This window comes from Typopeltis vanoorti, chromosome 20 (assembly GCF_054136105.1).
Source record: "Typopeltis vanoorti isolate ZY-2024b chromosome 20, IOZ_Tvanoo_1.0, whole genome shotgun sequence".
NCBI classification, from domain to species: Eukaryota; Metazoa; Arthropoda; class Arachnida; order Uropygi; family Thelyphonidae; genus Typopeltis; species Typopeltis vanoorti.
The window spans coordinates 78,788,233-78,810,421 of record NC_143568.1 but is presented as its reverse complement, the minus strand read 5'-3'; the positions used below and the strand labels follow the sequence as shown (position 1 = coordinate 78,810,421).

The 22,189-nt window shown below is 36.6% G+C and overlaps 1 protein-coding gene across 2 annotated transcripts in view; it reads left to right on the top strand.

Annotated features, from left to right (window-relative positions):
* The window catches only part of LOC150095588 (2-hydroxyacyl-CoA lyase 2-like), a 248,277-nt gene that overhangs the window by 186,174 nt on the left and 39,914 nt on the right, over window positions 1-22,189 (top strand). For both annotated transcript variants that reach the window (XM_090410082.1, XM_090410081.1), the window contains exon 12: window positions 5,887-6,041. In XM_090410082.1, coding sequence (XP_090266208.1) covers window positions 5,887-6,041 — 155 coding nt within the window. The remainder of the gene's footprint in view (window positions 1-5,886; window positions 6,042-22,189) is intronic.

Below are 22,189 nucleotides of genomic sequence, written 5' to 3'. Positions count from 1 at the left end.
TTGGAAGTTAATGAGGATATATTGTTGGAGGTGGAGGAAATAAGAGATCTGTAGGTGATAGTGGATAAGGATCTGAAATTTAGGGGACACATAGCCAAAATTGTGAAGACAACACAAAGGCTTCTGGGAATTTTGCAGAGGACACTGACTTGTAGAAGTAGGGAGATTCTTGTTCCATTGTATATGGCTTTCATTAGGCCACACATGGACCATTGTGCCCAGATTTGGTCACCGGGTTTTCAGAAGGAAGAAGAGATGTTGGAAAGCGTCCAGAGGCGACTGACTAAGGTAGATTCTAACCTCTGGAATGTCGAGTATGCAGAAAGATTGAGAAGATGCAACTTTCATAGAGTCTGGAAGACAGGAGGAATAGGGGAGATATGATAGAGACCTAGTTATTAAGGGGTTGTTATAGGTCGATGCTGGATAGGTTCTACAGAAAATAGTGGGAGATTAGGAGAGAACCAGAGGTCATCTCTGGAAACTGTATAAAGAGGGTGTGAGTAGGGGAGTGAGAAGCAGCTTTTTTTCATGCAGAGTTGTCAATGATTGGAATGCCTTGCCTGAGAGAGTGGTGTCTCCAGAGAATTTGAGTGTGTTTAAAGCATGGTATGATGAGCTGTTTGTATGATAAAAGGACCTCCTAGATGAGTCTTTGACTCCATGGGGTCTCGGGTAATTATTATTATTACAGACGACTCCAAGGAGTCCTTAGACTCATCGAGGGAGGACCTAAACATCATGTCCATCACAACTATTCGACATTCACACAGTATCTATCATACTTTGCCTTGAACTCATTCACCGTCATAGCACCCACAACAGACTCTGGCAGCCTATTCCACTCATTCATAACTCTAAAAGTAAAGAACCCAGCTCTAACACCCTTATTAACCACATTCTTGCCCAGCTTCAATGGATGTCCCCTAGTCCTTCCACCACCAGTCCTGTTCACAAAAAATATCCTCTGAATTAATCCTATAGAAACCCTTCAGCAATTTGAATGTCTTATATCTCCCCTTTTCTGCCTATCAACCAATTTCTGCAACCCACAAATCTCCCACCTGTTTTCATAAGGTTCATTCCATAGACCTGTTATCATCTTGGTCACTCACCTCTGGATCCTCTCAACCTTCTCCACATCAAGAAAAAACCTAGGCGACCAAATCTGGGCACAGTAGTCGAAATGGGGTCTTATGAAGGCCCGATACAGAAGAACAATAACTTGCTTATCTCTGCTCGTCAAAGTATTCTTCAGCATCAAAGTGATTTGATGAGCTGATTTAGCCACTTTTGCAATGTGCCCCCCCCCCCTAAACTTCAACTCCCTATCCACCAACACTCCCAAGTCCCAGACCTCATCAATCTCCTGGAGTACAGTTCCACCAATGTGATATACTGCTGCTAATCTTTTCATCCCAAAATGCATAACCTTACATTTTGTCACGTTAAATTGACATCCATTCTCCTTACCTCAGACCTCCAATCTATCCAAATCATCCTGCAAAATTTTGACATTATCTGCATTCAGTATTGTCCTATCCAACTTTGCATCATCAGTGAACAAATGAACCGTTCCTCTCAGATCCTTTCCTATATCGTTAATGAATAAATTAAACAGCAATGGTCCAAGAACAGAACCCTGCGGCACATCGCTAGTCACAGACAATATTTTGGACTCTACTCCGGCGTCAACTACTCCCTGATATCTCTCCATCAACGACCCTCGTATCCATATCACCAACCTTATATCCATTTCCGTATGTTTCAGTTTATGGATTAGAATTCCATTTGGTATCCTATCAGAGGCTTTATCCAGGTCTAGCAGTATCACTGTAAACCCATTACTGTTATCCAGTTCAGCTGTCACTGTTTTATAAAACCTGAGCAAGTTACTGAGGCATGATCTACCCTTCACAAACCCATACTGTCCTCCATACAGTATCTCATTTTCATCAATCCATTCCTGTATTATTCCCTTGACTACTTTCTCTAAGACCTTGACAACGACTCCTGATATTCTGATCTCAGATTAAAACAGATTAAACAGATAAGACTCAGATTAAACAACATGGTCAAGGACACTGATAATTCTTTAGCCGCTTCACACGAGACCCGTACCAGTATACCATCCAATCCCACACGTGTATTCACATTAAGGTTCTGTAATAGACAATTCGCCTCCACTTCATTCAACACAATTCCCCTATAAACTAATGGTTCCTTCATTCCTTCAATGTCGCCACCTGGATGATATACTCTTGCAAAGAGCTCACTCAGTAATTCCACTATATTGACTTATTAGGTGACCTCTCTACCATCAGCATTCCTTAAAATCATTCTGCCGTGTACAGTTTTTCTTTTACTTGCAACATATTGAAAGAACTGTTTGGGATTCTCTTTAGCTTGCATGGCTAATTTCCTTTCATAATCCGCTTTTGCTTTTCTTACCACACTCGTTACTTCTGGCCTGTACTTTATATCGTTTATGTGCCTGCACTTCACCATTCTCCTTACATTCCCTCCACAGTTTTTTCTTTTTTTTTGCAACTTAAGTTTAATGGTGTTATTCATCCATTTAACCCCTACTTGATTTACTATTTGAACTGTAGGTATATAGTCAGCCATAACCTCCTGCAAATGCTCCTTGGCCACTTCCCATGCCCTATCAACATCCAGCCCTTGCAGTTTTACATGCCATGGCACTGAACCAAGCAATCTCCTAAGCTTGTCATACTTGCCAGCATGTAATTCCACATGTACCCCTCCCTTAATCGAAAATTTCGTACATTTAGCCACCCTCCAGGTCAAGACCCTATGATCACTCTCACCAATAGGTGGCAACATGGTCATATTCATTAGTCAAATTCTCAGATGCCATTACTAGGTCAAGCACTCTCGAACCCCTAGTATTTTCCATTACATGCTGTCTCAGATAGTTATCCCTTAACAACTGCATAAAATCCAGTTCCTTCCTCACATGTGTCCTCTCCTCCTTCCAATCGATGTTACCATAGTTGAAATCCCTCATAATTACCCTCCTTCCACTCATTTCATCAATTTGTCTATGCATACTATCTCCACCATCTATTCCATCACCTGGTCTATAGCAGCACCCAACTGTACATTTTGTTCCATTAGTCTCAATCCCACACCAAATAGCCTCAGATGAGCTCTTTTCGCTATCCTGCAATACAACTTTTATTCTCTTTGGCTGCAGTTCATCAGCTATCATCAATAACACTCCTCTTCCCATTTTATTCTCTCTGTTCATCCTGAACCCACTAACCATATCGTCTTCTGTGAGTCATGTTTCACTAATGCCAGTAATAATAATAATAATAATAATTTCCAATAATAAGTAATGTCCTCTATGTGGATGGCTTCACCATCCTCTGTCATTTGTATAATATGAGGGTCATAATTAAAGATAAGGACAAACGATAATTAAGGAGAATGCTATATTTGTTTACTATATTTGTATCAGTAAAAGGTGTAATTATGTGAATCATCATTAATGAACCATGTGAGAATGTGGAATATGAGGGAAAGAAAGAACAAGTGAATAGGAATACTTACATTACTGGCAGAGGAGTTGTTAGTAATTAAATTTGTATTATTATATGTTGCTGGGTGAAGTAAATAATGTGCAATTCTATAAACCCTAGACGTGGAACATGCATATTTGCATTTATGATTGTATAATAGGCCTGTGTAGCTCATTGGAAGTGGCGCTTGCATCCTCTGTGCTTGGACGAAGTTTGACTTAAGTTCAAGTCTAGTCACTGACTGGAGGAACTTTTTCTAAGCCTTTCTTTGACCGTTTCCCAAGTTAGTCGATCTCTGGCACAGGCAAGCGGGTTTTTCCTCCCAGAAACTCAGGTTTTTCATCCCGTAAACTCAAGAAAATCGACCGTAGTACCCACATTATTTCAGACAGTGACATATCTTGTTAGGGTTTGGTACCAAGACATGGCAGCACTTGTTTGTCAGCCTCTTTATCGGTGGCTGCTATAATTAGTGATAGACATGGGCCAGCTATCTCTGATTGGCTACCGGTGGAGATTGAACTGCTCACTCAGTCTCCAAAAAGCTAGATAGGGTATAAAGGCCCTGCCTACTCCCTATAAGGGAATAAAAGGCGTTAGCTGATTTTTTTTTCATTTTTTTTTTTGATAGTATAATTAAAAAAAAGATTGAGAAGAGATTTATTTGTGAAATATAAATAGCAAAGAGCAGCTGTATACATTTGGTATCTTATTAAATAAATATAGGGAGAGGCTAATCCAATGAACCAAAAGTTGATCAGGTGATTCATGTGCAGGTGTTTGCAGGAATACATGTGGGTTGGTGGAGCATAATGGACAATTTATTGTGCTTGTTATTTGTATTTCTATATTTTATTTATATTTTGTTTTGTTTTCTAAGAAATTTCTTTTATTCAATAATATCAGTATGCACTTTTTACATAGTAATGCATGCACAAATAATATCCGATCATCATCAGAATTATACACCCTTTCACAAATCCTAAGTTCATTACATATTCCCCACCACCACCGCCAGGAATTGATGAATTTTTGCCCATTATGTGCATTCTTTCTTGAACAGCAGAATAAAAATGTTTCTATAGCATGGAAAACATTATCCCCAACAGAAATTACTGCAGAAGCAAGAAAAACAGTAGTTTTATTGTATCACTAAATAATACAGAGGAATTTTATAGTCTTTGTACTAAATTTAATAACAGTTAGTGTAATTAGACAACTGGAATGAACACTTCATAATGAAAGAAACTCCCTTCCCACAGATGATATGCTGCATGCATGCAAGCAGAATAGATTTATTATAGCACTAAACAGAGTATCTAACTAAACACATTTGTCCTGACATCCTCTTTAAATTTTCAGTTGCAGAAAATACGTGCAACTGCTGTTTATAAAAAGCACACAATTTATGTAAAGCAAATGATTGTGTGTGTGAGAGAGATTTGAAAATCAGTTTCAATTGCATTTGAGAATCTTGATATCATTAAGACATTTCACAAATGCTAATTTTACATATCAAATTTTACTGAGAAAATTGCAACCAAAATGCCATATAAGATTTGTGAAAATGCAAACCACCCCACATGGAAGTAGCATATGTATGGAAAAGCCATTTCCTGCCAGCAGTTTATGCAGGTGCAAACATTTAAAAAGAAAAATTGAATAAATAAAATGTATTAATGAAAGTCTTTTTCACTTGTTGTGTATGTTTAATGCTATTTAAAGTATCTAGAAGATAAATGATGATTTTGGTCAACTAAGAATCCTCTTTTTGATTTCGGAAAAAATGAGAAAGAGGATTCTTAGTTGGTATCATCCTGTCAGGAGGATGAAAATTAATCACTCGCTTTAGAATTGCAGAATTGACCCGTACAAAAAAGAATACCAAATATGGCTAGTCTTCGGAAAGTCATCAGAGGAGAATGTTTCATCATGAAAACAGCTACAATTATGAGAATGATGACTAATTTTTTCAGGATAACCTGATGGTGATAGTTTTTGGATTGCAGATTTTGGATGAGTGCAGTTTTTATCAAAGCTCTAATCAGTTAATGATACCTGTTAATTTCAGGAAGAGTTTTAATTAATAGTGAATTTAATACCAGGGTGATATCATATTACAGTGTCATCACAGCTCACTGAATTGATTCGTATATACAGTAGCTGGAACAGTAATCAACTTAATATCCATCTCATTCACTAAACTGGTCAATGATATGTTATCAAGTAGTAAGTAATCCTTTATACAGACCAGTCAGCAGATATAAAACATATGCATATACCAGATATTGTTTTAGTTGTTGTATATAATTTTATTTTGCTTTTATTTATTCTGTAGAATTCAGGAATTTTCTGGAAACCTGCTCTTGCTATTCAAGCAGATGTTGGAAGTTTTATACAACGTCTGACAAAAGCCTTAAGTGGTTATGGATGTGATAAAGACTGGCTGCAACTACTTAAAGCAAGAGATGAAGAAAAAGAAAAGCAAAATATGTGTGTTTTTCATATAAATTATTTATTTGATATTATTTTGATATTCATATCAATTATTATTTGTGGTTTTCATATCAGTTTTCTTTTTTTTTTTTTTTTTCAATATCATTCTCCCCAGGACTAAAGTCCACTTGTCATACTGTGGTTCGTGTTATCAAATAATGCTCATTAAACTGTGCCTTAGAAACTCACTATTTACTATGTCTACACTTACCGTGCCCTGATGCAGTGTTTTCCACTTGCCCACCACTCTCTCTTAAAAAATATATATATATATAAAAAAAAAAAACCTGCCCTTCACTCCTTGCACACACACTTCATAAAACTTCTAGAAATGGCCTCTTGTTCTATCCCTGCCACCCTCCACTGTATGAACCTTCTTTTCTGTCTTAATCTGTTAAATATCTCTTGTCATTTTATTATTATCATCATCCCAAGATCTCATGGAGTCAAATTCATCATGGGGAGGTCCCTTTGTTATACATACGTCATCATACCACAGTCACAAACCCAATCATTCATCAAATCACAATAGATCCATGTCCACTATGGGATTTGAACTTGCAACTTGTTGGTTGAAGAGTGGATATATTAACTACTTGACAACTAGGCTAGCAAATTCTGTTGTGCTGTGTCTTGTTAAGGATTACAGTTGTTCCATATCTTTCCTCTTCTTCTCCAGAATATATAACGCAATATTTATAACTCCAGACATCTCCATTTCCTTCCCATTTTGCTTCAGATACACCTATTAAGTCAATGCTATCATTAACTCACTTTCAGTATGTCCAATTTTCTTGTCCTTGTACCTCTCCTGCCAGACATGACCCTTTTTATCAAAACTCTAGTTTTGTCAGTTTCAATGCCTTTTTTCTTATAATTTTTTTTCCATGACTGCATTATCTTGGGAAATACAGAATAGCCATAAATTAACTTTTTCCCTTTGGAGGTATCTGTAACTAAAACTAATACATGGAATGAGACCACATTTTATATTGAGACTTTCGAAGGCATGGGGGAGATGAATTCTGCGAAAAAAAAGATTTAGTATCAAAAGTCACTGATAGGGGGATTTTGGCACTGGCTGAGCTGAAAGCAGTCGCATATATGCAGTAAACGCAGGTAAAAAGGATTATGCCAATTTTACTGTGCATATGTGACAGCAGCACCACCAATTCCACTTAAAAGGGATTGGGAACGTTCAGGCAGTTTTTCAAATGACTAACGAATTGTGCTCAGTATGCGTCCTACCTTGCCTCAGCATGCTTTACTTGTTAAGTTGTTTTACCTTAAATAGTGCACTGCCGTATTGGCGCTTCGGGAATTTAGAAGGCTTCATAACCTGCGTACAGGTCCTGTGTCAGCTGTGATAGTGAGAGCTATGAGTTCAATCACTACATTAATTTCTGTGTCTCTCGCAAGTTGTTGTTTTAGTTTAATTATTATTATTATCATTGTAATGCGCCACATATCCAGCTGGAAGAGTGACATGGCTGTCGCTTATGCCGTCGAAATGTTATTATTCTATTTTATCTGCCCTTTAATGTAATTATCCGCTTGTTTTCGGCTCTGCCAGTGCCAAAATTTCCCCTATCGGCGACTTTTGGTGCTAAATCTTTTTTTCGCAGAAATAATCTCCCCATGCCTTCAAAAGTCTCAATTTAAAATTTGGTCCCATTCCGTTTATTGGTTTTAGCTACAGATGCCTCCAAAGAGGGAAAGTTATTTTATGGCCACCCTGTATAATGCAATAGTTTCTCCTTTGCTTGCATATAAATATACTTTCTTTAAAACTGTTTCACTCATCTAAAGTTACATTTTGTAATAAGTACTGATAGTTACTGCTGCCTTCCATCAGGAATTTATTAACTTAACCATCTAGAACCATGGAGAATGTAGTAAGAAAGTGGCTGGCACTTATGCATCCTTGCAGAGTGTATTACCTTGCCTTGAAATTTGAGAAGATCAGTGCCTAGTCAACCTAGTACAAAGACACTACTTGTATGGTACTTCCTGTCTCCTCTATTCTCTTCCCTTGAAAATCAGGTGACCAAATCTGCACACAATTCCAAACACCACTTAATTAAGGCCTTGATTATGACAAAATGAAAGAAGCCAATGACACAGAAACGAAGTTCTGGTCATTGGCTTCTTCCATTGTCACAATCCTTGTTTATTTTGACAACAAACTTCAAATTTTGGGCCCTTATCCACCATAATCCCCCCCCCACTTCAGTAGCTCCCTTGTCTCTTCCATATCTTTCAGACTATACCCACAAAATAAATACACAACATCCTATTATCTTTCAAATTTCAAAGACCTTACATTTTGCAACGTTGAAGTGGGAGTGCTACTTCGTCTGTCCACACAGATGATTTATTCAAATCTGTTGAGCTGTAACATCAACTTCACTCCTCTTTCCTCTACCATGCAAACTATTCTGCATTCACATCTCTTGCATTATAATCAACCTATGCATTAATCAGTACTGGTCCTAAATGCAGCATATCCTAGTGAATTACCTATTCTTGGTAATTGTTGTGCTGACAATAATTCTGATACTGTTTTGCACTTTGGAAATAATTTTTAAAATAATAAAAATTCATCCACAAAAGAATCTTCTAAATCTTGGTTATATATGTGTTGACTGGAGTCTTTGCTTTGGAAACAATTTTGCTTTCTTGCATTGATTTGTCAATAAAAAAAGTCAAATCTGTCATAAAGAGAAATATGGGCAGCTCGTCTTTTATTGTGCTCCTTTGTTAATCTATCTATAATTGAATAAAACACTTGAATTTGAAATTTATCTGATGGATTCAGATTTGTGGTTTGGTCATTTTCACTATTTATTTCATCATGAAATATTTTTTGCTTCATTGTCTTTTGAAAATTTTCAATTCTGATTTTGCTGCAATTTCTTTGGCAGAAGTTGCAAGGTCAAAAAATTTATTTCAAGTACTACTTTTTAAATAAGATAAAAGACCATCATAGAGGTTTATAACAGTGCATAATTCAATGCCAAGCTGCTATAAAGCTGTATTTATAATATTGATATTTTGAAGAATGTTTTTCCAAATAACAGAGATGTTTTGGGAAACTTGTTCAATGAATGCCCAAATTTCGTTCATTAAAAATATTCGAATTCTTTAATCAACAAGAGCTTTTGCTTTGTGTTTAGCACCTAGTGGTTGTATTTTACTAATAAAATGCTTTAGTAGTATCACGTCTAGCTGGCCACCGAGTTTCAGACATGCTGTGTACTTTGTATTTTTCTTTATATATTCTTTTAACTTTAGCCATCTCTGTGGTGAAGCTGCAAAGGACGAATAAATTATCTGCAAAATTTCAAAATAGTTCAAATCTTCAGTTCAACATTCTGCAGCAGCTACTCCAATCAAATTCAAGCTGTGCACAGCACGAGGAACCATATAGCTAAATTATTAACTTCTCGAATCCTCGCTTTAACACCATTATATAACCCACTCATGTTGCTTGTATTATCATATTGTGATCTGCAGTCTTTTATGTCTGTACTTTTTTTTTTTTTGAGAGTATCAAATAAGTATTTTCCATTCTGTTTTTCAATTGAGACATATTTGAGAAATCTTATGACAACTTATCCATTTTTAAGAACATAGCATAATATGACTGATATCTGGAGATGAATCAATACTGATTCCATAGTATTTTGCATTTTTTTATTTCTGATATAATTTGATCTAACACTTCAGATCCTAATATGTTTATGAATTCATCATATGTATTTGATAATACATAAGAAACATTGCCTTTAATATGATTTCCATAGTTTCAAATGTGATCTCTAAGAAAAGGATCAAATTTGGATAACAAATCAATGCACCCAAGAAAATTGCATTCATAGGACAATTATGTTTATTAGAATCACCATGAAAAAGCCAGAAATTCTACAACAGCAACGACTCTTTTTAGCACTTCAGTCCAGTACATATGCAACCACTTGTTTTCTTTTTGCAACACTATATCTATTCTTGTATATCATTTATTTATGTTGTAGTAAATTTGATATGGCTTCAATATGATCTTTGGATTTTTCATGTCATGTAATTCTGGCTGTGGCATTCTTCATTCAACGAAATCTGGTAACAAGTTTCCCAAATACAAATATTGTCCTTCGAATTTGCTTATCAATTTTGCAGGCACATGCAGAAGTTGAATGAGCATTTTCAACATTATTATTATTACGGGCGACTCCAAGGAGTCCTTAAACTCATCGAGGGAGACCCTAAACATCGTGTCCATCACAACTATTCAACATTCACACAGTATTTATCATACTTTGCCTTGAACTCATTCACTGTCATAGCACCCACAACAGACTGGCAGCTTATTCCATTCATTCACCACTCTAAAAGTAAAAAAACCCAGCTCTTAACATCCTTACTAACCACACTCTTGCCCAGCTTCCATGGATGTCCCCTAGTCCTCTCACCACCAGTCCTGTTCTCAAAAATATCCTCTGAATTAATCCTATAGAAACTCTTAAATTAAACTAAAAATTCCTCTTATTAGATAATGGAATGTGCACTACAGAGGATCATAGTAATGCATCTGTATCCTTTATTAGATAGCCCATCAACAGATAGCATGGATATAAAATAGAAATAAAAAATAATTAATGTACCAAGTGCCATAGACGGAGTGGAATTTGACATCTTGGATTTTTTCCCAGCAGAAGTGATGGATGTCAGTTGTCCACAATTCTCAAAAAACAAAAAAAAAAGTGAAAACAATAAAAATATTGCTACAATGGAATTATGGATTTCAAAAGAACATTGACATCAAATCTCTTGTATACAAATATAAAGAAATATGCCTCTGCCTACAGCAATTATACCCAAAGCAATGTGATGATCCAGCTATTTGTAATGTTACCATCATTCCTAAGGACAGAATGGAATGGACCTGCCCATGGAGGAATTGCCATCCTTGTGGACAACCATACTCACTTCCAGCAAATCCAACTTAACACCGATATAGAAGCAGTTACTATTCCATTCTAAGAAAATAAAAGTATGCTGCATGTAACCTTCCTCCTACCACAGATGGTTCTTGAGATGACCTTGATGATATTATACTTCAGTTACCCTTACATAAATGGGAGATTTAAATGGACACAACACTCTTTGCAGTAGTGCCTGCACGAACATCATAGGAAGAGTTGAGCGCATACTTGACAACAATCTCTTCCTCTTAAACACAGGAAGTAACACCTTCTTCCATATGCCTACCTGAACATTTTCACTGTCATTGACTTAACTGTCTGTTCACCTCCCTTTTTCACTGTTTAAGTGGGAAATTGATGACAACCTATTTGAGAGTGATCACTCTTGTGCATGAGCAGCCATGTACTACATCACGGATATCATAGTGGAAAATTGAGCAAGCTGACCGGTTCACCTTTTCCCTCATCAAAATTCAATTCCATGGCAGTCAGTTTATCTCCTATTAGTGATGCACTGAATCATGTAACAATATAACAATCATGTCATAATAATGTATTGTAGGAGCTTCCAGAACTTCAATTCCTAAGACATCTAATCGATTTCCATGACAGTTGCATAGCAGCCAAAGAAACCCAGAAGAAAGCTTGGGGTATTTTCAAATACCCCAGAAACAACAAACCTAATTGCTTTCAAATATGCCAATCAAGATAACATCCCTTGTCAGAGCTAGAAGGAATCCTGGATCCAATATACATTTACTATAACAAGATACACCAACAGCAAGAAGTGGGGAAAAAATCTGGAGAACGAAAGGCACATGCATCACCCACAAGCTCTCCATCTTAGAATGTAATGTTTGCACAATTGCCAACCCATCAGAAACTGATAACACCATCAGAGATTTTTGCTAAGATATGAGCAACATCTTAGAGTTCCTCCTAAGAAAGAAATGAAAACTACTTTCCTTAAGTGCATCCAACTGCTGTTGGACCAGATAATATCCATTGAGATGTTAAACATCTGTCACCATCATCCATTGACCAAGTGTTGCATCTTTACCACAGAATTTTCCCAATATTTGGCATAAGGCAGTTATTGTTTTTCTTATGCCAGAGAAGGACCTGAAATCCCCATATAATTAATATCCAATTGCTCTGACCAGCTGGTTGTGCAAGTTTTGGGGAAAATGGTTAACTCTTGTGTTTTATGGTTTCTGGAGAGAAACAACTTTTTGCTGTAATACAATCTGGCTTCTGCAAAACTCATTCTACTGCTGTCATCTAGTCTGGATGGATGCATCCATTAGAAATGCCTTCCTAAAGAAAACATGAACATCTTGTTTGTTTTATTTGATATAGGGAAAAAAAAAAAAAAAACATACAGCACTACTTGGAAATTTCGAATACTGAAAGGCACGATTTTGGTCATTGAGGAGAGTGGGAGCTGCTCTCTCCTGACTGTATGCCTATGAGAGGGAGTCCCACAAGATTCAGTTTTTAAGTGTCACACGTTTTGCAATCAAGGTCAACTCAATAACAGTAAGTTACTTAGTTGACAATAACTTACTGTTGGAAGTTAACAATGAGGATATATTGTTGGAGGTGGAGGAAATATGAGATCTGTAGGTGATAGTGGATAAGGATCTGAAATTTAGGGGACACATAGCCAAAATTGTGAAGACAACACAAAGGCTTCTGGGAATGTTGCAGAGGACACTGACTTGTAGAAGTAGGGAGATTCTTGTTCCATTGTATAAGGCTTTGATTAGACCACACATGGAATATTGTGCCCAGATTTGGTCACCTGGTTTTCAGAAGGACAAAGAGATGTTGGAAAGCATCGAGAGGTGACTGACTAAGGTAGATTCTAACCTCTGGAATATCGAGTATGCAGAAAGATTTTGAAGATGCAACTTGCAGAGTCTGGTGGACAGGAGAAAGAGAGGAGATATGATAGAGACCTACAAGTTAGTAAGGGGTTGTTATAGGATCAATGCTGGAGAGGTTCTACAAAAAATAGTGGGAGATCAGGAGAGAACCAGAGGTCATCCCTGGAAACTGTATAAAGAGGATGTGAGTAGGGGAGTGAGAAGCAACTTTTTTTCATGCAGAGTTGTCAATGATTGGAATGCCTTGCCTGAGAGTGTGGTGTCGTGTCTGCAGAGAATTTGAGTTGTTTATAGCACGGTATGATGAGCTGTGTGTATGATAAAAGGACCTCCTAGATGGGTCTTTGACTCCATGGTATCTCGGGTAATTATTATTATTATTATGGATGACTCCAAGGAATCCTTAGACTCATCGAGGGAGGCCCTAAACATCATGTCCATCACAACTATTCGACATTCACACAGTATCTATCATACTTTGCCTTGAACTCATTCACCGTCATAGCACCCACAACAGACTCTGGCAGCTTATTCCACTCATTCACCACTCCAAAAATAAAAAAACCCAGCCCTAACACCCTTAGTAATCACATTCTTGCCCAGCTTCCATGGATGTCCCCTAGTCCTCCCACCACTAGTCCTGTTCTCAAAAATATCCTCTGAATTAATCCTATAGAAACCCCTCAGCAATTTGAATGTCTCAATCATATCACCCCTTTTCTGCCTATCAACCAATTTCTGCAACCCACAAATCTTCAATCTGTTTTCATACAGTTCATTCCATAGACCTGCTATCATCTTGGTCATTCGCCTCTGGATCCTCTCAACCTCCTCCTCCCCATCAAGAAGAAACCTAGGTGACCAGATCTGGGCACAGTAGTCGAGATGGGGTCTTATCATGGCTCAATACAATAACTTGCTTGTCTCTGCTCGTCAAAGTCATATAATATTCTTAAATAACATTGGACTAATATAGGAAATTTACAAAAAAAAAAAAAAAAAATGTATTATCCTGATTAAACTTCTCTAAATTTTTGATATAGATATACAGTCATTACGATTCAAGTTAGGACGTTGAAGTAAGGCCTCCACACTTTCTTTAAATAAACGTTCCAATTTGTAGCGACATCTGTGTAGGAAGAGAGTCTTGGACCAAAGGATGTTGTGGCTTGTTTCTAATCCATGCTGAGCTAATCCCGATTTCTCAAGTTTGTTGTGTTGAATTGATGACTGATGCTCTTGATACACACCAGGTAGAGACAAGGTTGAGCGTTTATCAACCCATTTTCCTTCATCTAAAGATAAATGCTCAACCTTGTCTCTGCCTGGTGTGTATCAAGTTCCTTATAATTTCTTGTAATTTTAATTCCAAGTCTCTATGATCAGTTTCCCCAGTCAGAGGAATGTAGCCACCTTAGTTATGACCCCTGATCCTGTAACAAGATCCAACACTCTTATATCCAGTGCCCCCCTCCATCACATTCCACTTCAAGTAATTATCTTTCAGTAAATGTATAAATTCCATTTCCTTCCTGCATGTGATCTTTCCACCTTGCAATCTATGTCTCTAAAGTTACCCATAATAATTACTCAACTTGCACTCATTGTACTAATCTGCTGAAGCATATCTTCTACACCATCCCTGGTCTATAAAGCAGTCAATTTTATATTTTTTCCTACTGGCTCAGTTCTTACACCAGCTTGACTCAAAGGAATTGCCATCTGCCTGACTGACTCCTAATTTTTTAGGCTGAAATTCATCTACTATCATCAGAGATGCTCAACATACCCCTTATTGTGTACTCTGTTCTCCCTGAAAATACTGAATCCATCATATTCTATCCCTGTAACAATTTCATCTGCTGTTAGCTAAGTCTAACTAATGCCTGTAACTTTTGGCAGGGTTGCACTAACCAATGCCAAAAACTCTTCTCTTATTCTCGATACTTCTAAGTCTCCCAACCACCTTTACATTCTGAATTGGCTACTCCATTTGATATTGTTACCTAAGAGACCAGATTCTGCATTTTTTTGTTTATTCACACATACTTGTTTGCTTAATGGATGCCTTCACACATTCGTGAGCATCTGCCCTAATTGCTTTAGTTTTCCTGACTTTGTGCTTCCACATGCTCAGTAAACAAAGCTCTCTCCAGGCACCTAACTTGGAATCTAGTTAAGTGTAGTTCATCAGCATCGTACAAATCTTTCTGTCCATCAAACTCGAGTCATAGGTCTTCAAGCTAAATTCATAGGTTTACAAAGTCGACATCATTCCTTCTGCACAACCTGTGTATTGATTCATTAGCTATCATCGCTGTCCTTCTCAGTTCACCTCTATTATAGCATGGCAGCAGACTCACAAACTTCATTTCAGTTGCAATTCTTTTTTGCTGCTTCCAACAACTGTTTGACATCCTCCCTCATACAACATTTCTCACCTCTCAGGTCATTGGTTCCAGCTAAAACAATTAATTCTTTCACCTTCCCTTTTTACATTCTGACAGCATTACTAATGTTAGTAATTTTTCCCATGGAAACAAGGTTTTGTAGTGAATTCATGAAGAGCTGCCCTTATCAAAGAATTGCCATAAATAATTATTTGGGAAGCTCATTCTCTTAATTATTCTTATAATTTTCTATTTGGTTTTGGATTCTATTCAGTTCTTGTTTTTTTTTTCTGTTTTCAATTCGACTGATCTCTCTTATGCAGGTGTGCAATTTCTTTATCCAAGTCTTCTATGTTTTCCTGAACTCCCTTCACTGCCCTTTCAGTATTATCACCGATATTTACATTTTCCAGTCTTGTATCAATGCTCTCTGCACTATTAATCGTGTAATTTGTTCTCTCTGTATTCAGTTTCCAAGCATTTATTACACATTCTCTCACCAGTTTTACTCTCCTTCCACAAATATTTCAACTTTTATGACAAGTGCATCTCACAAATTTTACACTGCACAAAATCATAGCTTGCTCAACAAAGACTGCTCTGTCGGCATTGTTCTAATACACGTAGGTGCTATAGCAACAATATGTAATTTAAGGAAATATGTTTTACTTATGTCTAAATAACTTAGTCTATCTTGTACACTTATAAAACAATAAATACTCAGTATTATTAGCAAAAATTACTTCTTTCCACAGCATGATGAATCTACAACATTCACCATGGAGGACGTTACAGAGGTGCAATTCGTTTGAGACTATCTGGTGTGAGATAGAGGCTATTAGGATGAAATGTATAATTGGTTACTGCTTTAATCCAGGGAGTATAAGAGAAAATGTAGATATGTATTGGCAAATTAGCATGATAAATGCAGGTCGAATTGTTATTTTTGGGGAATTCAACTAGGGGGAGATAGATTGGAAAGACAAGTGGCCACAAGGAGAGAAAGAAATGGAATTTATACAGCTGTTGAAAGATAAATTACCTGAGGCAGCATGTAATGCAGGGGACATGAGGTTTTAGGATGCTGGATTTGGTCATAGCATCATCAGAAAACTTAACAGTAATCAATCTGATTACACTACCTCTACATAGTAAAAGCGATCATGTAGTCTTAACCTGGGAGATTGCTAGACATGCAGAATTTTCTTTTAAGAAGGTATATGGAATTACAAAGCAGGTAAGCTATCACAAGCTGAGGTGTCAGCTATCAGTAGAGCCACGACACCTCATGGCTCTACTGATAGAGTAGAGTACTGATACGAATTTAGAGTAGAGAAATGTTGGTGGTCAAGGGAATATTTGAAGAAAGCAGTATTAGAATGTTTATCCTGAGTCAGGAGGATAATTGGGATAGAAGTTGGATGGATGAATAGCATCATTAAGCAGGAATTTCAGACAAAATTTTACAACAATAGATTAGTGCATTGGATTGGAGATTGGCTATGTAATGGGCATCATCAAGTTATAAGGAGAGCAATATTCCAGAAGAGGAAAGTAGTGTGTCTCAAGGGTCTGTTTTAGGGCCACTGCTGTTTAACCTGTATGTCAATGATATTGGGAAAAGTTTCATCCTGAGGAGCTCGCAGCTGATCTCATAGATACAAACAAATTGTTTAATATAAATATTCTTACACATATCAGTATATAGCTTGGAGGTCATTAATAGCTGCGCATGCATATATTACGAGTAATATTCCACACTGTTTATGCGGTCAGTTTTGGTTTAACACGTGTTATGTAAAGGTGTGTGATATTTCATAGTAAATTGTGTCTGAGAGATACCGCGCCCTCTGATGTCAGTATAGTATTGGTTTAGTTTATTTTTTTAATTTGTTGTTGAAAATCACTGGAAAAATATATCGATTGGATAATCCATCAGATATTGAAGAGATTCAGCGATTTTGTTACTCAAGTTCGATGATGAAAATGATAGTCGAAAGTGATATCATCATCAAATTCCTGCCATGTACCCTCAAGGGGTGTACAGGATATGACAGTACTACATGAAAAAATTACATCATTACTAACTTCCTATCTACAATTTTCCTCCAAATCAGTCTGTTACTTGTCAAGACTCCAACATTATCAGATCTTATATTTCTATCGTCTAAGGCACTTTGTACCATATCAATCAACCTATATCTTGGTCTTCTTCTGGGTCGTTTTCCTGCCAACCTGGCAGAGAACACTTGTTTTGCTAATCTTTCCTCTCCCATTCTATTTAAGTGACCATACCACCTGAGATTAGCTCTGCTAACACATTCCTGGATGCTCACAATGTCAAGTTCTTTCCTAATATCCTCATTTTTAATATGATATTGACATTGATGCCATCTGTTCATGCCTCTAATCTTTCTCAGGACTCTCATATCTGTGGTCTCTAGTCTTTGGTCAAATGTTTTACTTCTGACCCAGCTCTCAGATCCATAAGTTAAAACTGGTTTGAACACTGTCTTGTATACAGCTAATTTAGTTTTCCGACTAATTTCTCTCTTATTCCATATGAATTTATTCAATTGACTTCCCACCATACCAGCTTTGCTGATTCTGTTGTCTATTTCTATATTTAATTTACCATCTTCAGTAAAAATCATGCCTAAGTAGCTGAAATGTTTTACTTGTTCCATAGGTTCTCCATTGACAACACAGTCGACATTTTCAATGATTCTGCCTATTTTCATTGTCTTTGTCTTTTTATTGCTGACCTTCATACCATATTTATTACAACAGCAATTGAATTTAGTCAGAGAATCTTGCAGACTTGTAGCGGATTTATTTAGAAGTATAACATCATTTGCATAAAGCAAAGAGCTGACGTTAACATCTCCAATTTTGATATCAGGTTTAATACTACTTTCCTTCCTAATGTGATCCATATAGATAATGAATAACAGAGGGGATAATGTACATCCTTGTCTCACACCAGATTTAACATTAAACCATCTTCCTGTACTTCAATTCTAACTGCTGACTTACAACTCAAATAAAGACTAAGTATTGCTTGATATAATGCCCCATTGACACCATATAACTGCAGCGTATTGAATAGCTTCTCTCTTGGCACCTTGTCATATGCCTTTTCCAAATCGACAAAACTTAAATACAGATCTTTGTTATATTCCCATGCTTTCTCCACTATTTGTTGTAAAGTGAAGATCTGATCCTGACAGCCTCTATTTGGCCTGAATCCAGCTTGTTCTTCACCAAGCTTTTCTTCCACAATTCTTCTCAACCGTTTCTCAAGTATACTTGCATAGATCTTGCCAGGAACACTCAGTAGGGAAATACCTCTGTAATTCTCACATTCAGTTTTATTTCCCTTTTTATATATGGGTACTATGAGAGCTCTACTCCAATCGTCGGGAATTCGTCCCTCTGTCCAGGCTTTCTGAACTATGCAGTGCAGCCAGTGTAAGACTTTTATACCACCATACTTCAACATTTCTGGTCGAATATCATCTACTCCTGCTGCCTTTCCACATTTCAAGCCTTTGGCTTTTTCTACTTCAAGTATGGATATGTATTCCTGACTGCATGCCTGGTCAGTGTTTTTTATCACTGCTTGTTTCATTTAGCAGTTTTTCAAAGTAATTACTCCATACTTCAAGGATATCTTTTTCTCCTGTTTTCATGTCACCTTTATCATCTCTAACTCCTTTTACAGCACTCTTTCCCCCATTCCTAAGCTTCTTCAACAACCTCAGAATATTTTGCCACCTTCTTGATATTTATTTTCTATATTCTTGCCAAAGTCCTCCCATGACTTTTGTTTAGCTAGTTTTACACACTGTTTAGCTTTCTTACATTTGTCTCCGTATTCTGTAAGAGTAAAAGCTGACTTATTTGCCAGGAACTTTTGATATGCTTCCTTCTTTTCCTTCACTGCCTCTTTAACTTCCTGTGTCCACCAGGGAGTTTTGATTTTTTTATCCTTGCACACAACCTCACCACATGCCTCTCTTGCAGAATCAATCAATGTTTTCTTCAGAGTTTGCCACTGCATCTCCATGGTTTGTTTCCTGTTCTCAAACTCTTTCATTTTCTTTTCAATAATCTTTCTGTATTTTAGTCTACAGTTCACATCTGAGAGCTGCTAAACTTTTATTCGCTTTAAAACTTTCTTACATGTTATTCTTTTCAATATGAAATTCAATTTTATCCTGCTCAAGACTAAATAGTGATCACTTCCAATTTCAAATCCTCTGTACACTCTGGTGTCCTGCACCAAGGAGAAAGTGATATTTGATAGTAAATTGTATCTGAGAGATACTGCGAAGTCCGATGTCAGTATATTATTGGTTTAGGAGTTGTTTTTTTCTTTGTTCAATAATTTCTAGATTGTTACTGAAAATAAATAAATTTTCAGTATTATATTGACATGTATTATATTTACATCATGTATTATATTTACAGTGATTTTTTTTTTTTTTTTTTTTAAGTTGTCACATTTTAGCACATACTAGTAATGAATGTATCTCTCAGATACAGGCAACCTACGCTGCAACTGAGTTGAAGGGGCATGAAAGTCTAGGATTGCCATTTCATTATTGCAAAGTGTAAGGTTTGGAAAACAAAGATGGGATGTAGAGTATGCATTTGGTGGAGTGGGATATATTAAATGGAGTGAAAGAAATAAGAGCTTTGGGGTGATGGTAGATAGGGTTGTAAAATTTAGGACCCATTACTAAAATTGGATAGCATGAGTTGTGGCAAAGATATGGAGGACACTAACTTGTAGAAGTAAGGATATTATGGTTCCATTTTGTGTGTATATGGTCTTGATCAGGCCATATACACACAAATGGTGATGAGCTGTATGTATGATAGAGGACCTCCCAGGATGAATAAGACCTCCATGAAGTCATGATGGGTGATTCCATGGAGGTCTTAAAGATGATAACTTTTCCAATGAAAATATTGATCTCAGAAAGAAAAGCCACTTGGATCTCTTAAGGCTGCAACTCCAGTATTATCGTGAAAATAATAATTTTAGGTTATTAAACCTAAAATTAATCTTGAAGTCTTCTTCCATCATTATTGCAAACTAAATTCACTCTTACACCCTCCAAAGGACAGATCCTCTTCTCACTTATCCAGGACTTTCCAGAATTACTTGCTCCTTCAGCCTTTTATTATGAACAAACAGACTCATTTGTTCATATATGTCTAGAAAAGTGGTCCCCAACCTATTTCCACATGTGTACCCCTTTTAAACCCATTTCTATAAATTGTACCCCTTGTTTTTAAAATAGCGGTGATTCAAATTTAACATTTATTGTTCCATAACTAACTTTTTGCATTTTGTTTACTTTACTTGTTTTTCCCCCATTACTGATTATTTTTAGTGTACCCCTGAACAGCCCAGCACGTAACTAGAAAAACATTCATCTCCATTCTGATAAGTCAGGTCTTGCCACTCATGCCATATCTACTAGACATAAGAGGATTCATTGGAATAAGACCAAAGTTTTACACAGGAACTGATTTTTATTCAAAAAAAAAAAAAACCTGTGAAACTCATCTTCATCCTAACCTGAACAGAAAGAACTATTAAACTTTTGGGGAAGTTATCTTAATACCTCTTTATGAGGATGTTACATAATTTATTAATTGACAAGTTTCAGTTCCCCTTCCTTGAATACTTATAGTCACAGATCAAACTCTCTCCTCTTGCACTCACTATTATATTCCACTCCATAATTTTCAGTTTTATTCTGTTCTACCATTTCTTTAACTGTTTGTATTGAGAATAGTCTTAAAAGTAGACCAAAAATGTTGCTCTTAATAAATATTTTCAACATAAGTGAATTTCATAATTTATTTACTTACTACATGTTTGAGAGCAGTCCAGCTGATCAGTGGTTCTTCTCTCTCTCTGATCCATAGATAGCATGTTTCCAGCCTTATGATTTTTCTGCAGCCAACTTTTTTGGCTTCTGCTTCCTGGAAGTGGCACCATCATTCCTCCATTTTCCACTAAACTCTTGAACAGGAAACAAACACCGATGCTAGTTGTTGGAACTTCCTCATAAAGTAATCCCTTGTTTTTCAACAAAAATATTAATATGCTCATTTATCTTTATATGGCACACATGAACAAGTGTGCAATAGGCCTTACAACTTCTCATGCTTTGGACTTATATTAAAATATATTATCCATTGAAGATATTGAGTATTTTATTAATATAGGAAGAGGAATAAAGATTGGAAATTTTTAATAGGAAAATTGGAAATGAAAGTTACACAAGAATTCTGTGCTGCCTATGATTGCAGTTTAATTATAAAATATTGTACATATGTCCTTGCTACTCAGTGCATGGATATATATATATATATATATATGTGTATATACAGGGTGTTCGGGATAAATTTGACATATTTATAATTAATTATATTTTTCCGTAATTTACATGTATTAACACACACTTCTCTTCATTTAAAAGTTTGGACCCTTCTTCATTCATATACAAGATGTCAGAAAGGATGGATAGCTGGAACCCACCTGAATCATGGAAGAGAATAACTTGTATCATGATGATTCGTGCCCGCCATCAAAATAAGGATATTACGACTGCTGCCCAATGCTCCCTGAATACAGTAAAAACAATCAGGCATGAACTAGAGACTTGCAATGGTGACTACGAGGATGTAGCAAGAAGAAAGATCCCTAGCAGACGATCTGATTGTGTTCGTACAGCAGAATTCCTCGCAAATCTGCAGGAACAGGTGTTGAAGAACCCTGGCATTGGAATTCGGGCTTTGTTCGTGGAGTTGCTAACTGTAGTCAAGCCCTGGATAACAAGGGTAGCCAATGGTAGGCCGTA